Source organism: Penicillium pulvis (genome assembly GCF_028828015.1).
Source record: "Penicillium pulvis strain IBT 33274 chromosome Unknown contig_7_segment1_segment0, whole genome shotgun sequence".
Taxonomy (NCBI): domain Eukaryota; kingdom Fungi; phylum Ascomycota; class Eurotiomycetes; order Eurotiales; family Aspergillaceae; genus Penicillium; species Penicillium pulvis.
The window spans coordinates 1,689,372-1,705,766 of NW_026643079.1; the positions used below are offsets into that span (position 1 = coordinate 1,689,372).

The 16,395-nt window shown below is 48.9% G+C and overlaps 8 protein-coding genes across 8 annotated transcripts; 5 read left to right on the forward strand and 3 right to left on the reverse strand.

Moving 5' to 3' along the window:
- Positions 1–41: 41 nt before the first annotated feature.
- Positions 42–1,025, reverse strand: N7503_008585 (tetratricopeptide repeat protein 1 (TTC1); the record flags this gene model as incomplete). Its single annotated transcript, XM_057068132.1, has 3 exons — positions 42–143; positions 205–837; positions 900–1,025. 3 exons carry the CDS (start codon positions 1,023–1,025, stop codon positions 42–44), a joined length of 861 nt encoding a protein of 286 aa, XP_056918987.1.
- Positions 1,026–1,172: 147 nt separating this feature from the next.
- On the forward strand, positions 1,173–2,162 carry N7503_008586 (haloacid dehalogenase superfamily protein; the record flags this gene model as incomplete). The annotated part of the gene is made up of 3 exons (XM_057068133.1): positions 1,173–1,189; positions 1,244–1,403; positions 1,464–2,162. 3 exons carry the CDS (start codon positions 1,173–1,175, stop codon positions 2,160–2,162), a joined length of 876 nt encoding a protein of 291 aa, XP_056918988.1.
- Positions 2,163–3,407: 1,245 nt separating this feature from the next.
- On the forward strand, positions 3,408–5,111 carry N7503_008587 (acyl--CoA ligase; the record flags this gene model as incomplete). The annotated part of the gene is made up of 1 exon (XM_057068134.1): positions 3,408–5,111. The coding sequence occupies one exon, from the start codon at positions 3,408–3,410 to the stop codon at positions 5,109–5,111; it is 1,704 nt and encodes a 567-aa protein (XP_056918989.1).
- Positions 5,112–5,542: 431 nt separating this feature from the next.
- On the forward strand, positions 5,543–7,200 carry N7503_008588 (MFS transporter; the record flags this gene model as incomplete). The annotated part of the gene is made up of 5 exons (XM_057068135.1): positions 5,543–5,650; positions 5,703–5,723; positions 5,773–5,830; positions 5,884–5,943; positions 5,999–7,200. The coding sequence occupies 5 exons, from the start codon at positions 5,543–5,545 to the stop codon at positions 7,198–7,200; spliced, it is 1,449 nt and encodes a 482-aa protein (XP_056918990.1).
- Positions 7,201–7,734: 534 nt separating this feature from the next.
- N7503_008589 (uncharacterized protein) lies at positions 7,735–9,501 on the forward strand (the record flags this gene model as incomplete). The annotated part of the gene is made up of 6 exons (XM_057068136.1): positions 7,735–7,919; positions 7,974–8,143; positions 8,194–8,241; positions 8,295–8,476; positions 8,530–8,871; positions 8,923–9,501. The coding sequence occupies 6 exons, from the start codon at positions 7,735–7,737 to the stop codon at positions 9,499–9,501; spliced, it is 1,506 nt and encodes a 501-aa protein (XP_056918991.1).
- A 717-nt stretch (positions 9,502–10,218) lies between these two features.
- N7503_008590 (putative homogentisate 1,2-dioxygenase) lies at positions 10,219–11,964 on the forward strand (the record flags this gene model as incomplete). The annotated part of the gene is made up of 6 exons (XM_057068137.1): positions 10,219–10,351; positions 10,406–10,428; positions 10,486–10,660; positions 10,706–11,308; positions 11,363–11,525; positions 11,582–11,964. The coding sequence occupies exons 1-6, from the start codon at positions 10,232–10,234 to the stop codon at positions 11,962–11,964; spliced, it is 1,467 nt and encodes a 488-aa protein (XP_056918992.1). The 5' UTR covers positions 10,219–10,231.
- A 710-nt stretch (positions 11,965–12,674) lies between these two features.
- Positions 12,675–14,424, reverse strand: N7503_008591 (serine/threonine-protein phosphatase). The gene is made up of 6 exons (XM_057068138.1): positions 14,058–14,424; positions 13,953–13,994; positions 13,772–13,877; positions 13,147–13,680; positions 13,016–13,088; positions 12,675–12,960 (listed from the first exon to the last, which is right to left on the reverse strand). The coding sequence occupies exons 1-6, from the start codon at positions 14,217–14,219 to the stop codon at positions 12,888–12,890; spliced, it is 990 nt and encodes a 329-aa protein (XP_056918993.1). The 5' UTR covers positions 14,220–14,424; the 3' UTR covers positions 12,675–12,887.
- A 517-nt stretch (positions 14,425–14,941) lies between these two features.
- N7503_008592 (proteasome inhibitor PI31 family protein) lies at positions 14,942–16,057 on the reverse strand (the record flags this gene model as incomplete). The annotated part of the gene is made up of 2 exons (XM_057068139.1): positions 14,942–15,825; positions 15,883–16,057. 2 exons carry the CDS (start codon positions 16,055–16,057, stop codon positions 14,942–14,944), a joined length of 1,059 nt encoding a protein of 352 aa, XP_056918994.1.
- Positions 16,058–16,395: the final 338 nt, after the last annotated feature.

Consider the following 16,395-nt stretch of genomic DNA (forward strand, 5'->3'; position numbering starts at 1 on the left):
TATTAGGAGAAGACCCGATATCCCAACTCAATTGAATGATATCAAGACTCGAAATTCATAGAGTATCCGCCTGTCTTCGGGTCCTGAACGAACTTGAAATTATCCGTAGATAGACCAAATGGTTTCAAGAAGCCATTCCCGAGCTATTGAAAGGCAGAGGTTAGACATCATGAAGAGCAGCAACTTGGAAAGCAATTAACTTACGTCCTTCATTTTTGACATCATCTCACCCATCTCTTTCTCCTTGGCCTCGTTGATGCGGCTTGGAAGGTCACGAAGTGCCCGTTGCACAATCCGCCTGTCCTCAGGTGGGAGGTTGTTCATTCCATCCAAGACTTGATAGTCTTCTGCAGCACCCTGTAAGCTGGCCCAGCCGCCGGTTTGTGATTTGGCTTTGGCGCGCCGCATGAGAGCTTTAGCCCGAATCCGCAGGACATTGGTGCGGGTCTCATCCAATTGCTTCAAGCGTTCCAGCTCTTTTTCCTCTGCATCGGCATCTTCCCCGGATATCTCAATCACTGCATCACTGTCCTGTGTAACGGTGGGTGTGGGTTGGGAATCTTTTGAATCGCTTTGGTCTGTGGTCGACGGTTCGGAAGGAATGATCTTTTCAAGGCGATCGAGGGATATGGTTGCAGTGTCAACTGCGGATTTCCAGTCTTCCATTTTCAGGTAGCACGCGGACATGTTACACCGGAGCACGGCAACGTCATAATCCAGGTAGTTGGGGCAGGAGGCGAGAGCCCGATCGTAGCAGGAGATCGCTTGGTCATAGCAGCCAGAGCTAAACAATTGGTTCGCTTCTGTTTTAATTCCATTAGACTCCTTCAGGAGTTGCTATAGTCGTGCCGACAAGGTTAGTGACTGGGCAGGAAATTTGAAGATGATCCGCAGCTCACAGCTTCTTCCTCCGCGGGGAAACGCGCATCGTGGAATACATCGTCATCACTATCCCCTTCATCATGTGCAGAAGCGACGCCCTTGTCGCGCTTTTCGGTAGGAAAAGAATCGCCGGTGGTCGTCATCGTGAAGTGGCATGCGACAATACGAGAAGAGCGGACGTCGGCGGCCAAGAATCACGGGACTGATAAGCGTGTTCCCCCGCGCCGGCCTTATCAGACATAAAGGCTTTGTCCCGCTCACATATACCACAACTCGACGGCACTTTCATTATGGCTGACCGCAAAGAGTATGTATGACTAGTCATTGAATACTTCAAATCCTGTATTGACAACCATCACAGACTCCCACGCATTCGTGCGTGTCTCTTCGACATGGACGGGTTGTTGATCGACTCGGAGGACAAATACTCCCAGATCACAAACGAAGTCCTTGCCATGTACGGCAAGCCAATGCTTCCTTGGTCGATCAAGGCTCAGCTGCAGGGACGTCCACAGCCCGAGGTATATTAAAAAGATCCCGTTAGTCACCAATCAAGAAACTCAATGTAACAATATCTACAGGCTAGTAAGATCTTCCATGAGTGGGCTCAGCTCCCAATTACTCCGGAGGAAACCCAAGCCAAGCAAGCATCTCTGCAGGCAAAATATTTCCCGGAGTCCCAGCCGCTGCCTGGAGTTCCCACTCTTCTGTCCAAACTTGTGTCAACCCAATCCACGGGCCAGCCTGTCCACATTGCTTTGGCGACTTCATCGAATAGCAAGAACTTCAAGTTGAAGTCTGGTCACCTAACAGAGCTCTTCGCGGCCTTCCCTGAGGTTCACCGTGTTCTAGGTGATGACCCCCGGATTGGCAAGGGGAGAGGCAAGCCGCTGCCTGATATCTACCTCTTGGCATTGGAGACTATCAACGAGAGCTTGCGCAGCAAGGGTGAAACTGAGATTAAACCGGAAGAATGCCTGGTTTTCGAGGATGCAGTTCCGGGAGTGGAAGCAGGTCGCCGTGCAGGCATGCAGGTTGTCTGGTGCCCGCACCCTGGTCTCCTGGAGACCTACCAGGGCCGAGAGGAGGAGGTTCTTGCGGGCCTGACAGGCTCGCATAAGGAGAGCGAGAAGTCTGCAGTTGAGAAGGAGGCTGAGGGATTAGTGGCTGGTCGTGGGCAAAGTTCCGGCACGACTGGAAAGCTTGGTGATGGATGGGGGCAACTACTTGCTACCCTGGAAGACTTCCCTTACGAGCAGTATGGTATTCGGATACCCTAAATCATTTCATCATAAACGATTAGATTTCATGAAGATCAAAGATCCATAAGCGACTCCTTCTCAGCTTTGCTCAAGCTTTCAGTGCCTACTTTGGTTTTTTTTTGCCCTCTTTTGCCCTCGTCATATTTGACTTCTCATTGTTGGCCAAGACTCTCTCCATGTCATCAGCGAACACCTTGACTCAAACCGCATCGAGCAAATGCCTGCAAATGCTCTTCGACGACACCGATGGGGAAACACGTGCAGCCTAAGCTGCATACAAGCTTAAAGGCTAGCAAACACAGCAGAACGCCCTTCTTGCTCTGATGGACTCAAATAAACAACCCAAAAAAAAGAAAGATAAAAGCAGTGAATGAAAATATATTTTTGCACCCAAAGCCTCGATCAAGTCCCACGCCATGGATTGCTTGCGGTTTACTCCCGAAGACCAGTGGTGGCCGGAGCGTCTCCAGCCTCGACAGTCTCTCGAAGAAAGCCTCTTGCCTTCACCAAGGACCCGTGTTCTGTCGATTTTGACCTTCCGGTTGGTCAAAACCCGCCTCAACATGGCTAACGGATCTGTTATCTGATAGGTTCACACTAGTACACAATGAAAGGGCTATATAGGGACCAGTATCTCCAATAATTGGCCCTCCCCTTACATTTGTGTCTCAAAACCATCATGAGTCTATAAATAGAGTCTATAAATAGTATATGTCAAGGTTCATGGATATTCCAAGTATTATTTCACACGTGAACTGTTGACCTTGAAATACACAATGCATTGCCTTTGAAGTAAATATGCAGAATATGCAGAACGCAAGTATGTAGGACATGCTAAAAATGATACTGTAGCATACCTGACCCCTTACGAAACCTCGGTTGGGAATCCCGACTCCACCGGCTCCAGATATAGGGCCGACAAGCTATTGACCTAGGATATGCCCAAACTCAAGGTCAGACTAATCAAGCCGAGGACACAGCAAGCCGAGGATCTGGAGCTAGATTACAGGGGGATCTCCTGGAATCCGGGGTTGTGATAGGCCAAAAACGCGGGGATCGACTCACCGGCAAGGCGCGACGGCAAGCAACTTCCCCCACATCCTTTGTCTACCGCGTCATCCATGGATCGAACTCCACTCATTCCTCTGGGTCCCCTATTGAATGTCCAGTTATATAAAGTCGGTAAGTCGCATCTTTGGGGTTTGGAGGGAGAAAATCTACTTGGTCCTTACTTATATTCTTGATTCCCTCAAATCTTCAAATATGTCGGCCAAGATCTACCGGTCGCATTATCCAGATCTAGACATCATATCGGAGGATTTGATTTCATATATTTTCTCCAACCCATTCAATGTTCCTCATGATAAACCAATATACATTGACGCCCAATCGGGGAAACAGTACACATACGCGGACGTGATCCGGCGCACTAAGTCCCTAACAAACGGGCTCCAGCAGACTTTCGGTCTCCGGAAGGACGATGTCGTGGCCTTGTTCAGCCCAAACACTATTGAATATGCAATTATATGCTATGGTATCGTGGGATCTGGCTGTCTTGTTGCCCCTACCAGCGCTGCCTTGACAGCCCTTGAACTGAACGCGCAGTTGAAGACAAGTGGGGCGCGTTTCATAGTCGCGCACTCTTCCCTGCTTGAAACAGCTAGGAGAGCAGCAAAAGGAACGGCTGTGGAGAAGGTCATTCTCTTAGACGGCGCCTCTCCCGTCGATAGTCAAGCAACATGCGAGCACCTCGCCAGCACATTTCCCCAAGGTACTCTTGCGACAATCTCGCCCGCCGACGCCGCAAAGAGACCCGTTTTTATCTGCTTTTCTTCTGGCACGTCTGGACCGTCCAAGGGGGTCGTGTCAACCCATCAGAACATTACTGCCAATCTTCAACAATGGCGAGCTCTAATGCTCGAGACTGGCTCTCCGGCGCAAAGACCACAGCGACGCACCGCCGTTGCATTCCTCCCGTTCAGTCACATCTACGGACTCAACCTGTATATGTGCCAATCCATGGCCTGGGGTACCTCGGTCGTCATTCTCCCCAAATTTGATCTTGATACCTATTTGGGCTGCATTGAAAAGTACCAGCCTGACATGCTAGCATTGGTGCCCCCAATCGCCCTTATGCTGGTAAAGGATGAGCGAGTTTCCAAGTACAACCTGAGCAGTGTGAGGCGAGTCATGTCCGCAGCAGCCCCTCTCACCAGCGAACTTGCTGCAGCCCTAGAAGCCAAATTCAAAGCTCTCTTCCAGACGGAGGTCTTTTGCACCCAGTCCTGGGGTCTCACCGAGACCTCTCCTATGGCAACTGGAATTCCAAATGACCGACTGGATAAACGCGAATCAGGAGTCGGAGTCATCGCTCCTGGCATGGAATTCCGATTTGTGGACCCCGAGACTATGAAAGATGTTGTCGCCAATCCCGATGGATCGACACCAGCAGGAGAGATCTGGTGCCGCGGACCGAACGTCGTTTCGGGCTATTATAACAATGAAGAAGCGACCAAGAGTGCCTTTTACACTGAGCCTGATGGATCCAAATGGTTCCGCACCGGTGACATCGGGGCTATTGATAAGGAAGGTTACGTTGCTATCTTGGATCGCATCAAGGAGATGATTAAGTACAAGGGTCTTCAGGTCATTCCTAGTGAGCTGGAGGGGAAGCTGATTGAACATCCCGATATTGAGGATGCGGGAGTTGTGGGCATGTGGGCTGAAGAAAGAGCCACCGAGCTCCCGGTTGCTTTTGTCGTTCTCCGCCAGAAGCCCAAGACCAACGATGTCAAGACTGTCACCGATGGTATTCACTCGTGGTTGAATCCGAAGATCGCGAACCACAAGCGACTCCGCGGAGGTATCTTTGTCGTGGATCAAATTCCGAAGAGTCCTAGTGGCAAAATTTTGAGACGTCAGCTCAAGGATTTGCTCAAGAGCAAAGCACCCAAAGCTCAATTATAAGGAATATCTTAGCCCCGGAAGTTCTAGCTGGCATAACAGTGAATCCAAGGTATAGGCATAGGCGGTACGTTTTGAAAATATCTCAATTTATCATCTGAAAATGCTCTCATCCCGAACCAATAAAGACACATAAAATCTCGTCACAGCAGTTTTGGAAGCTGGCATGATTGATATACAAATACGATCACGAGTAAATGTCCATCTACGGACGAGCCGGACGAAACCCGAGTGGGGCTGTTCGGAGCCCGCGGGCTCCGCGTGCTCGGACTTCACTTGATTCCTGTTGAAATTTGTCTCACCTGTCAGCAATTGTATGATTTCTATAAATCCCATCTCTAGACTATTTACCAAGTTTCACGTTACACTATTACATTTCATTTGCGGTCGAGTTGTACAAACCCTGGCGTGCGAGCATCGGCTACTATGATATAATGGGTTTGAAAAGTTACCTGCACAGGGAACCCACCCGCCCAAAACTGGTGGAGATTAGATCATCCAAATGGTTCATTATCTTTACTGTTTCTTTTGCCGCGGCAACGGTGAGCTTTCCCCGGATTTCGTTTCATTATCGGCTTTGCTAATGAGTTCTAGGATTATTTTATGTATGGCCTGGTATGTTATCTCTCGCAGATGATCACAGTCTAGGTTCCTAACTATATAGATCGTGCCTGTTACACCAACGGCTTTGCAGCGCAGAGTTGGTGTTCCTGAAGACCAGGGTAAGTGTATCTGATTTCGTGGCGCAAAATATATTAACAAAATCTCTCTTTAGTTCAATCATGGACTTCAATTCTGTTGGCCTTATACTCAGCAGCAACGCTAGCATTTTCTCGTGAGCTGTTTCTTCGATGACCATTCCGGAAATATCTGACCCTGGACCATATTAGCTATTGTGGGTTACTTAGCAGACCGGACAGAATCTCGCCGATGGCCCCTTCTCTTCGGATTAGTGGCACTGGGCGCTGCAACAGCGTTGTTATGCGTCGGAACAAGTATCGGTCTATGGGTCGCGGGTCGATTGTGTCAGGGCGCTGCTTCCGCCGTTGTATGGACTGTGGGAATCGCCTTGCTAGTGGATACTGTGGGTAAGGATGGATTTGGACAAGCAGTTGGATATGTGTCAATGGCCTTGAGTATGGGTACTGTGGCAGGTCCGTTGCTAGGTGGTGTACTATATCAGCATGGTGGATACTATTCTGTCTTTGGACTGGCATTCGGGTTAATTGGCATTGATATCTTCCTTCGGGTAGTGTTGATCGAGCAGAAGCATGCTATCAAGTGGCTTGCCCCGGAGATGAGGCCCCTGTCGCCAACCCGAGAGAAGGCCGAGGAAGGTGCAGCGATCGATTCTGCCGTCCCAGCTATCGATACTCCGTCAATCGACGATCAAAAGAAGCTGAAACGCTCTCGCCATCCTCTGAGACAGATTGCGGCCCTATTGAGCACACCTCGTCTCGCGATTGCGCTTTGGGGATACTTCATTGTATCTTTGGTTCTGACATCGTTCGACAGCGTCCTTCCTATCTTCGTCGAGAATACCTTTGGCTGGCAGCAAACAGGCCAAGGACTTATCTTCTTCGCGATCATGCTTCCTCACCTCGTCGACCCCATTACCGGGATGATAATTGACCGATACCCAAAGTCGCCTCGCTATATTGTATCTGGTGCATTTGTCTGTGCTGTCCCAGTATCGGTGCTTCTGAGGGTCGTGACAAATGATACTTTGCATGACAAAGTTGTTCTTTGTGTATTGCTTGCGCTGCTGGGTCTGTGCATTGCTCTCTCCATGACTCCGCTTGCAGCTGAAGTGTTTTACGCTGTCAATGAAAAAGAGTCCGAGTCCCCGGATAGCTTTGGCCGAGGAGGTGCGATGGCTTTGGCTTTTGGGTTGACAAACATGAGCTTTGCAGCGGGTAACCTTATCGGACCTTTCTTTGCCGGATATATTCGCCAAAGTGCTGGCTGGGGCACCATGGGATGGGCAATGGGCTTGATCACTGGAGTTTCGTCCGTTCCAGTGTTGCTTTTCATGGGTGGTTGGATTCTGAGAAAGCCAGTCAACAATAATGACCAAGAAGGCTCAGGATGATCATTGCATGACTTGGGAACATATTGCATTATGTTATTTATAGAATCTCCCCTAAATGTATTTAATAATGAATTCACTCATCTTGAAAGCGATACGTCCAATTCTGTTGTTTAGTCAAATCCAAGAGTACGTGACGCTAATCTCGGGGAAATATTATGTGTTGCCGCCTGGATATTTAGGCATCAAATAGTTTTCCTGGTTGGCTTGCTTCACGAATCAGCCAGAGTAACAGCGTGAGAACTTGCGTTTCACGAGCTCTACTAAATGATGACTACCAAATATCTCAGACCTTCAAAATGGGTGCTATGGCTTTTATTTAATCCCGATCTATCCGACTAGTATGCAGAGCCACAATGTGGGTTCCCCGCAAGAGCCCCACGTAACATGTAGTGGGACAATGGATCTCCAAAGGAACGCCGCGGTGGGTATCCCGGGAGTTGGAGGACGCATCATTAGCCGGTGCCTACTCGAGCATACATCTCCGTGCTATTGTTGCTGTTGCTGTTGCTGTTTCTAACTCATTTTACAGCCATAATGTCAGACCCGGAAGTCCACCACGCGCCTTTGAATGCCACATTCAAGGGCATTGAACGAAATGATGAAGGTCTACCAATTCATCAATTTCTGGGAATCAAATATGCCAATGTACCGGCACGGTTTGAAAGGGCCGAGCCAGTAGAGAGCCTTGCGGGGGCTGTCATTGATGCTACGAAATATGGGTATGTCAATCCTTGATGATCTTACATTGCTCTCAAAATTAACAATCAGAACAGTCCCCGTTGTCCCCAGGTTGATGTGGATGTTCGTCATCTTCTTCGGATTCCGGAGGACTTCCCAATTGCCCCAGAGGCAGAAGATGAATTTGAATGTTTGAATCTGGAGGTCACTTGTCCTCCAGTTTCTACGACTGCAGGCCCTTTGCCCGTGCTTGTTTGGATTCACGGTATGTTGTTGTCACCTTATCGGGGTATAATGTTCTAATTTACATTTCAGGTGGTTCACAGATTGTGACTTTCTGCTCAGCTGCCTCTAAGATTTGCGGTAGGTGGACGAAATTGCTAGAGTTGAATAAACACTAATCTAGAGATAACCAGATCCTACAAAGATCGTTGCGGACTCTATCAGATTGGGGAAGCCCATGATCTTCGTGTCCATCAATTATCGATTGAATATTTTCAGCTTCGGTGATGGCAAAGAGAAAAACCTAGCTTTGAAGGACCAACGTATCGGCATCGAATGGGTGCGCAAGAACATTGCGTCGTTCGGCGGTGACCCGGTGAGTTTTTCTGAACTTTGTCATGTTATTGAACGTCTATTGATTTTCATCAGAGCAATATCACCCTTTCAGGTGAGAGTGCTGGAGCCATTTATACTCATGCGCATCTGATCACCGGCCCACCTGTTAAGCGGGCTGTATTGGCTTCTGGAACTCTTTATCTGTCATTCCCGCTACCCGTTGAGAGAGGAAATGGGATGATTAAGGTCTTGGAATCTAAAGTCCAAGAACTGGGCCAGTCTTCCTTACGATCATCTTCTGTTCCTGTGTTGATTCAGGCACTGAAGGAGTGCAATGTGAACACCATGTGGATTCAGGAAGAGCCTGAATTGGATAATTGGGAAACCAAGCCAGAAATGGTAGAAGAGGTTATGATTGGTGATACTGAGTATGAGGTGAGTCTCGCTTCCACACATCACAATGAATATGGTATTGACTTTCTAAAGTCGGTGATTTGGCGCAATGGAGTCGAACTTCTAGATGGTGAGGCCATTGCTGCCGCATTTGACCAGAATCCAGACTTGGGAACAAAGCTTCGCAAGATGTATCAAGTTGTTGCCGATCGACCTACCGCTGCCAAATTGGGCGCTTTAGACATTGTTAACGATGCACGATACACCCTTCCCGTTGAGGTCATTTCAGAAAAGCTTCGGGCTGCGAACAAGCGTGTTTACAATTATGTTGTTGACCAGCCCAATCCCTGGCAACCGTCGAGTCGCGCCCATCATGCAGTGGATTTACTTTTTCTGTTCGAGGGTATTGATCTGGGCTTCAATCCCGGCGCACAGACAGTTGGACGGGAGATGCGGCAACGCTGGATTGACTTTGTATCTGGGCAAGCACCATGGTCCGGTGATAAGCGATTTGCGTATGGACCGCTGGGAGAGTGCAAAGAGATTAGCGAGGCACAGTTCGCTGCTCGTCGACGAGTTGAACATTGCCAAGTCCTTCGAGAGGCTGGAAGTAGCGTGTACATGCCCATTCTGGGTGCACTCACAGCCGGCCGTATTAGTCTTCTGAATTAGAGAATAGCAAATAGCATAGTGTGCACGGTGCCAATAACGGCACGGTTTCCCGATATTTCCAATTTCAAGCTGCACCCACAAAGTTCAATATTGCCACATATTCGTAAAGTATGTAGATTTCGGCAGTTGCTGTATGGCCTCATTCCCGTCCTCGCCCTCACCGATCACAACGGCAGGACAATCTGACCCACCAGATCAACCAAGAATTCAATCCAGACTTGAAACCGGGCTTTGAGGTCATATGGATTTTCCGTGTTCGAATGCTAATCCCCACGCGCATCATCTCCACCGTTACTCAGACCTGACTCATGTGGGGTCGTTTCCGCGAATCCAATCGTTGTCGAATTTAAGCCTGCGTCCGGCTTCCCCACTGGCTCTGTGCACGAATCCTGATCCACTGGCCGGGGAGGTCGGCAAAGCGACCCTGTCGATACATGCCGACTTTGCGGTCTTTGTATGTGTTTTTGTCGCCCGAGGCTCATCCCAAGATTGCTCAGCTGATTTCATGGCGCCGATGACGATGCGATCCGTCTTCCCTCCGGCCGTGTCTTTGATCTCCACTTGAGATAGTAATGCAATTCTGGTCTCTACTATCTATATCCGGAGTCGAGCGGTTGACCCCACAGAACGAACCGTGCCTGTTTCTGTGATGTATATAAACCTACCCCTGGCCGTTGTAAATGTGTAGAATCAATACTTGCTCCCCTATTATTATCACTACTACCACATCATGCCTTCCACAAATGGTTTAGCAGACCCCCAGGAATATCAAAAGATATTCCATTGGGCCGAGACACAGAAGGATGGAACAATCCCCTCGTTCCGCACAAGGCACAATGACCCTTACCAGGTACGTAAAGAGCACTTCTTCGATCTTGACCATAGATTCACTAACATCTCCTAGTATCAAGCCGGATTCGGCAACTCGTATGTATTCACATCCACATGCATCTAGCGATTCAACTGGCTGATGTAGCTCTTCAGATTTGAATCTGAAGCAGTTCCTGGCACTATTCCACATGGCCAAAACAACCCCCGTAATGTGCGCTTCGGCCTGTACGCAGAGCAGCTCACTGCAACTGCCTTTGTGGCTCCACGACACGCCAACAAGAAGGCATGGTTGTACCGCGCCCGTCCGGCGGTTGCACACCAAGGTTTTGTATGTATAACACTCGGTCTTGTCAACAAAGACTAACATCCCCAGACCGAAATGCCAGACAACAAAGACACGGAGTCTAACTTCCTCCCGCTGAACCCTCGGATCCATGTCTCCCCCACACAGTTGGCATGGCACCCCTTTGAAATCCCGGAGACTGGTGAGGTTGACTTTGTGTCTGGTCTCAAGACCATTGCTGGCTCCGGAGACCCCACTCTTCGTGAAGGTATCGCCACACACGTGTACACGGCCAACACTAGTATGACCAAGAAGGCCTTTGTCAACTCTGACGGCGAGTTCTTGATCGTCCCGCAACAGGGTGCACTGGATATCCAGACTGAATTTGGTAAACTATATGTCCAGCCTGGTGAGCTTGTTGTTATCCAGCGTGGTCTTCGCTTCCGCGTGGAGCTGCCTGATGGCCCTTCCCGAGGATATATTCTCGAGGTTTGGGGAACCTGCTTTGAGCTCCCAGAGCTGGGACCTCTGGGCGCCAATGGATTGGCCAATGCACGGGATTTCCTGAGTCCTGTCGCTCATTATGAGATTACCCAAGAGCCCTGGGAGATTATTTATAAGCTTGGTGGAAAGTTCTTCAAGAGCACCCAGAACCACAATCCATTCGATGTGGTTGCCTGGCATGGAAATTATGTATGTTCCCTGCCGCATGACTTTATCACTGGACCATGGCTAATCTTCTAACAGGTCCCATATAAATATGACCTGACCAAATTCGTGAACGTCGGCTCTATTTCCGTCGATCATATTGATCCATCTATTTTCTGCGTGCTTACTGCCAAGTCTCGGGACTTGACAGCTCCATTGGCTGATTTCCTCACTTTCTCCCCAAGATGGGATGTTGCTTCCCGTATGTCATGTCATTCAATACCTCTCTCAAACACCATTTTCTAATGATAAACACAGACACCTACCGACCTCCATACTACCACCGTAACGTCGCATCAGAACTTATGGGTCTGATCTACGGTGACTACGGTGGTCGATCGGACGCTTTCAAGCCAGGAAGCGTATCGTTCGAATGTGGAATGGTTCCTCATGGCGTTGCATATGAAGAGTTCAAGGCCGCTAGTGATAACACACCGCCGGAGATGCGAATCTCCGAAGCTTCCATTGCCTTCATGTTTGAGTCCAGCCGGCCGTTCACTATTACTGATTATGCGTGGAACAGCGATAAGAAGCATGAGCATGAGCCTAAGATGTGGGATAGCTTGGTTGATAACTTCTCCAAGCATGCCAAGGAGGTTGAGGCTATCTTGGCTAAGGCGAAGAACTTGTCTGTATCATAAGTTTCCTAGCATAGTCATAAGTATTCTAGAAAGGATTAAAAGAAGAATCTGCTTAGATCTCACTTGTATTTTTGCTGCCTACTTGTAAAGGATAGGTTTGTCCACTGTCGAAGGGGTCAGAGATATTTACGGAAAAACGATGGTCAATTGATGATGGTGAGAAAACAGAAGCATAGACACTTCCTTTTTGAGAAAATGTCTAGACACATACCCCTTCTCCTCTCCATTGGAAGATTGATTATTGATTAGAGACAAAGCTAACTTCAGTGGAAGTAAACTAGTCGAAACAATTGAGCCGTGGACGAGAGATCAGTCCGCTGTGATCATTTGATAAATTGACTATAGTAGTGAAGAGAAGATAAAGATCAATTTATCCTGCATATTGAAAAGTGTCAAAGGTGTCAAAAGCGTAATCTCTCAGGGATCCGTGTCTTAACAAGAGCGTGTATGTGCCTATAATGCCGGGGCCGGAGAAACTTTGTTAACAGTCATCAGCAGTGTCAACGTCCCAGAACCTTGCGTTCTGATTGATTTGATACCTTTCATATACCCTATTGCGCTTGTAAATCAGCTTCTTGGAGGACACCTTAGCTCTAATGGGACCCCTCTTAGCGGTTCAGCAAAGCGACGTGTTGATATGCTTGGTTCTTTGCTGCCTCAGGAGTGACAAACATCCGGACTTCGTGGCATTCAATCTCAGGAAAAGTTTTAGACTGCAGTCGTCTAACCACCGGTCATCCAGCTATATGCAGATGTGATCAAAGCTGAATCTCGCAAAAGGGTCTTTTATTTTCATGATTGGTATCAACAGACGGCTAGGCATCGAACCATACAAAATTAAAGAGGCAGCGAGAGCCCTGTCCGTATGCAGCCCCCTTTCTCCGCCAGCCCACGAGCCCTTTGTAGGACGGAAATGTAATCTATCACAGGAAATAGTCGGGCGTCCGTCTCGATACCATGGGTTCGCCCGCTCGGGGGCAAGGGTCAAATTGTAGACTAGGGAATGATCATTAGCCTTATCCTCTCATCAATGGCAAGAGGCAATACTCACAATGTGTACTTCAGATGCTCGTCAATCTCCATAATAGCGGCCTGGTTGCCGCAGCGGTAACAGTAATTGGGTGCTATATCTAAGTTAGTTGCCTTATTTCATTGTTGCCACCCGAACCAGACAAATCATACCTGAGAAAATGGTCACTACGTTTCGATCCTGCGACCAGTTATATCCCTCCATCACCAATTGGTGAGCTCGAGCAACCAGAGTCAAGCCGTTGTTGTGGTTGAACGCTTCCGAAATATCCTGTCCGAATGTGTACCCCGCACCGCGAGGAGAAATTCCCCAGCCACAACGATCATCGGGATCACTCCAGAGCAAATCGCACATAGGTCCCTCATGCGGGACTTCTTGAATGCGGTCCAGGGACCGAATGTTGTCCAGAGTGTCGATCGACGGGCTCAGCCCACCGTGCAGACAGAAGATCTGGTTTTCAATGAGAGCTGTGAGGGGGAGGTAGTCGAAAAGGTCGGTGAAGTATTTCCACACGTTGGCGTTGCCATATTTGCGCAGGCACTCGTCATAGAAGCCATACACCTGGGTGATCTGGCGGGATTCGTGGTTTCCACGAAGAATCGTAATACGCTGGGGGTAACGGATCTTGAGGCAGACCAGGAGGGTCACAGTCTCGACAGAGTAGTAGCCTCGATCGACGTAATCACCTGCATGGGAGGAAAAAGCAAATGTTAGAATTTACATCTCATCGCCGATATAGGACCCCACAGTCCGACCGCCAGGCAGGTCACCACTTACCCATGAAGAGATAGTTTGTGTCGGGGTTAGGACCGCCGATGCGGAACAACTCCATTAGATCGTGAAACTGGCCGTGGATATCACCGCAGACCGTCACGGGGCATTTCTGTTGTGATGGTCAGTGAGCTGCTCATGGTGGGGACCTGGCCCGACCCGACCGGAGAAGAGCCACGACACATACCACTGGCTGAACGTTCGATTCCTCTTGCAATACTTCCCGTGCCTGTAAGCAGTATTAGATTATCAATTTCTTCCAATCCGTCCCAGCTTCCGGAACATGACGCACCCGATCGCACAGCCGCCGCACATCCTCCTCCGCTAATTGCTTGCACGTCATCAAACTCTCGATCCAGCCATCCAAAGTCGGTATAGAGCCGGAATCAGTCACGGGGGAGAGGTGGTGTGGCTCAGGCGAGCGCGCCGTGTCGATTTCCATGTTGTTATCCATGGTGGGCACAGCTAAAGTAAATAGGAGGGGCCAGTTGGGGGAGGGGCGGTCTCGTGAGAAATGAACAAGATTCCGTGTCGGTCGGTAGAGGTTGCAAAAAGTTAAAAAGGAAAAGAACAATCAGAAGTTCAATTCAAAGATACGATAGAATATCCCCAAGATCAACTCAAGGGATGACGGATGGGGGGAGGTTGGAGGGGGAAACAGGAAAGGGAGAAAGAGATGCGGGAAGGTCAAGTTTGGAGGTTCAAGTTTGCGCCACATCTCTAGCCACACCGCTTCTTACGTCGTGAACCTTTGATCCGTGAATGAGGCGGTGCAATTATGATTGCTCTTATTTAACTTGCTTAAATTCTTAATTGCTTCAGGTGACTATCTTCTGCAGAAAAATCTCTGCAAAATCCGTCTTTTACATGATCATTTTGACCATTGGAGGCGGTGCGCACCCAAACCAAATATCTATACCATATCTCTCTCTAGCGCCAAGGCCTTACCTCATCTAATAATCTTGTTGGCCATTGGCAGGACGTCTTATATGGCTTCAGTTGTAGCCTTTACATATCATGGAGGTGGAATAAGACGGTCACCAACACTTAACATATAATATATTCAATTTCATTTTCATTTAAATGCAATAAAAACGGATGGTGATCATGGGATCAGTTCGTAGTCACGTTGTAATTTCATCAGCCTACCTGACGACTAAAGCAGCCTCGTTGCTTTTAGATTATGTCACCACCAAAGCCTCCCCCAAAGCCTCCTCCGGGCCCTCCAAACGGTCCTCGGTTGCTGCCAAATGGTGGAGCACCAGGTCCAGGAGGGTCATATCTGGCCCCCGGTGGCGCACGAGGATCATACCCACCACTGCCACCACGTCCACCAAAGAGAGGATCGTCAAAGGTTGGATGCATACCACCGCCGGAGCCAAAGCCAGGCCCCATTGGTCCTCGAAGTGGGTCGTGAGGGCCAAGTCCTGCTGGGTAGAGATCACGATCTCCAATGCCATAGACACCTCTTCCCCCACCAAAGCCGGGAGCAACTCCGCGCGGGGGGCGATTGATCTCAAACTCATCCTCGAATCCTGGAGGGGAAAAATCGCCCGTTGGGTTCGGCTGGCGGGGTGCAGCAGCCAGAGGGTCATCGAATGGGTATGGACGGGCGGGCTCGGGCATGATAGAGTTGTCCCGTAAAGGATCATGACGTGGTCTGTCTTCTGGTTGTTGCCGAAGTGCTTCCTGGAATTCGCGCAATGAACCCTGTGAAGCCTCCTTGTCCAGCCCCGGGGCAAGCTTCTGGATCACATTGGTTTTGAAGAGGGCAATCAGTTCGCTGAGACGATCGGAGGAGATGAACACCGCATGAAGAGCATTGGTGATATTGTCTGTGGATGGTAATGGGAGTGCAGACTCCGAGATAAATTCCTTCACGGACAGATCAAAAGAACCAGTGCGATCATCGCCCAGGCCCAAGGCATTTACCACAGCATTATTACCAAGTCGACTCACCCTCAATAGGTACTGCATCGATGATTGTTCGTGGGCATATCGAAAGGTCAAGGTACTGTTAGCGTTCCATTCTGCGGGGAGGGTGGGCGTCTCTGTGGACTCTGTTCAAGATTAGCTATTGCCGCTGGAGCATTAAAACACATGCAGGATTAATGTACCTATGGTGTGGTCTTCCCCGAGTCCCACCAGCCTAAAGCCTACCGCTGCCATGCAGGCATGGCCAATGAGAGCGATAGCTTCATAGGGTGTTCTGAGACTCGGTTGTTCATCACGGAGAGCTTTTATTGCGAGGTCCAGGACATTTTCTGTACTAAATGGGTTCGAATCTGACATTTTGAGGTATTTGTTGATTGTTCAGATGTGATAGCCGAAGGAGGAAGCTGGAGAAGGAAAGTAAATTTAATAAGTTGGGGTTGACAGGCAACTAAGGTGACGACACGCCGAGCCCCACGCATCAACAATGATCCGAAGCTTGGCGGCCCTTATCAGAACCTTATCACTGCCCTACGAGGGGAAGCTCGGGTACCTAATAAATACCACGATCATTTTTATGCTATAATAATCGTTCTTGGATTATCATTAGCGCAGCTAAACAATTACATTATGAGCAGCTCCATAATTTGTGCACCTTTCTTCTGGCGCAAATGCATGGTATACAAAATAAGAAAATA

Coding starts and splice junctions, on each gene's coding strand:
- N7503_008591 (XM_057068138.1), bottom strand. CDS start 14,219: ATGGATAACAACATGGAAATCGACACGGCGCGCTCGCCTGAGCCACAC. Junction 13,681..13,771: donor CACAAACTATCTCTTCATGG/GTAAGTGGTGAC, acceptor CCTCCCATGCAG/GTGATTACGTCGATCGAGGC. Junction 12,961..13,015: donor GAGCATCTGAAGTACACATT/GTGAGTATTGCC, acceptor ATCATTCCCTAG/TCTACAATTTGACCCTTGCC.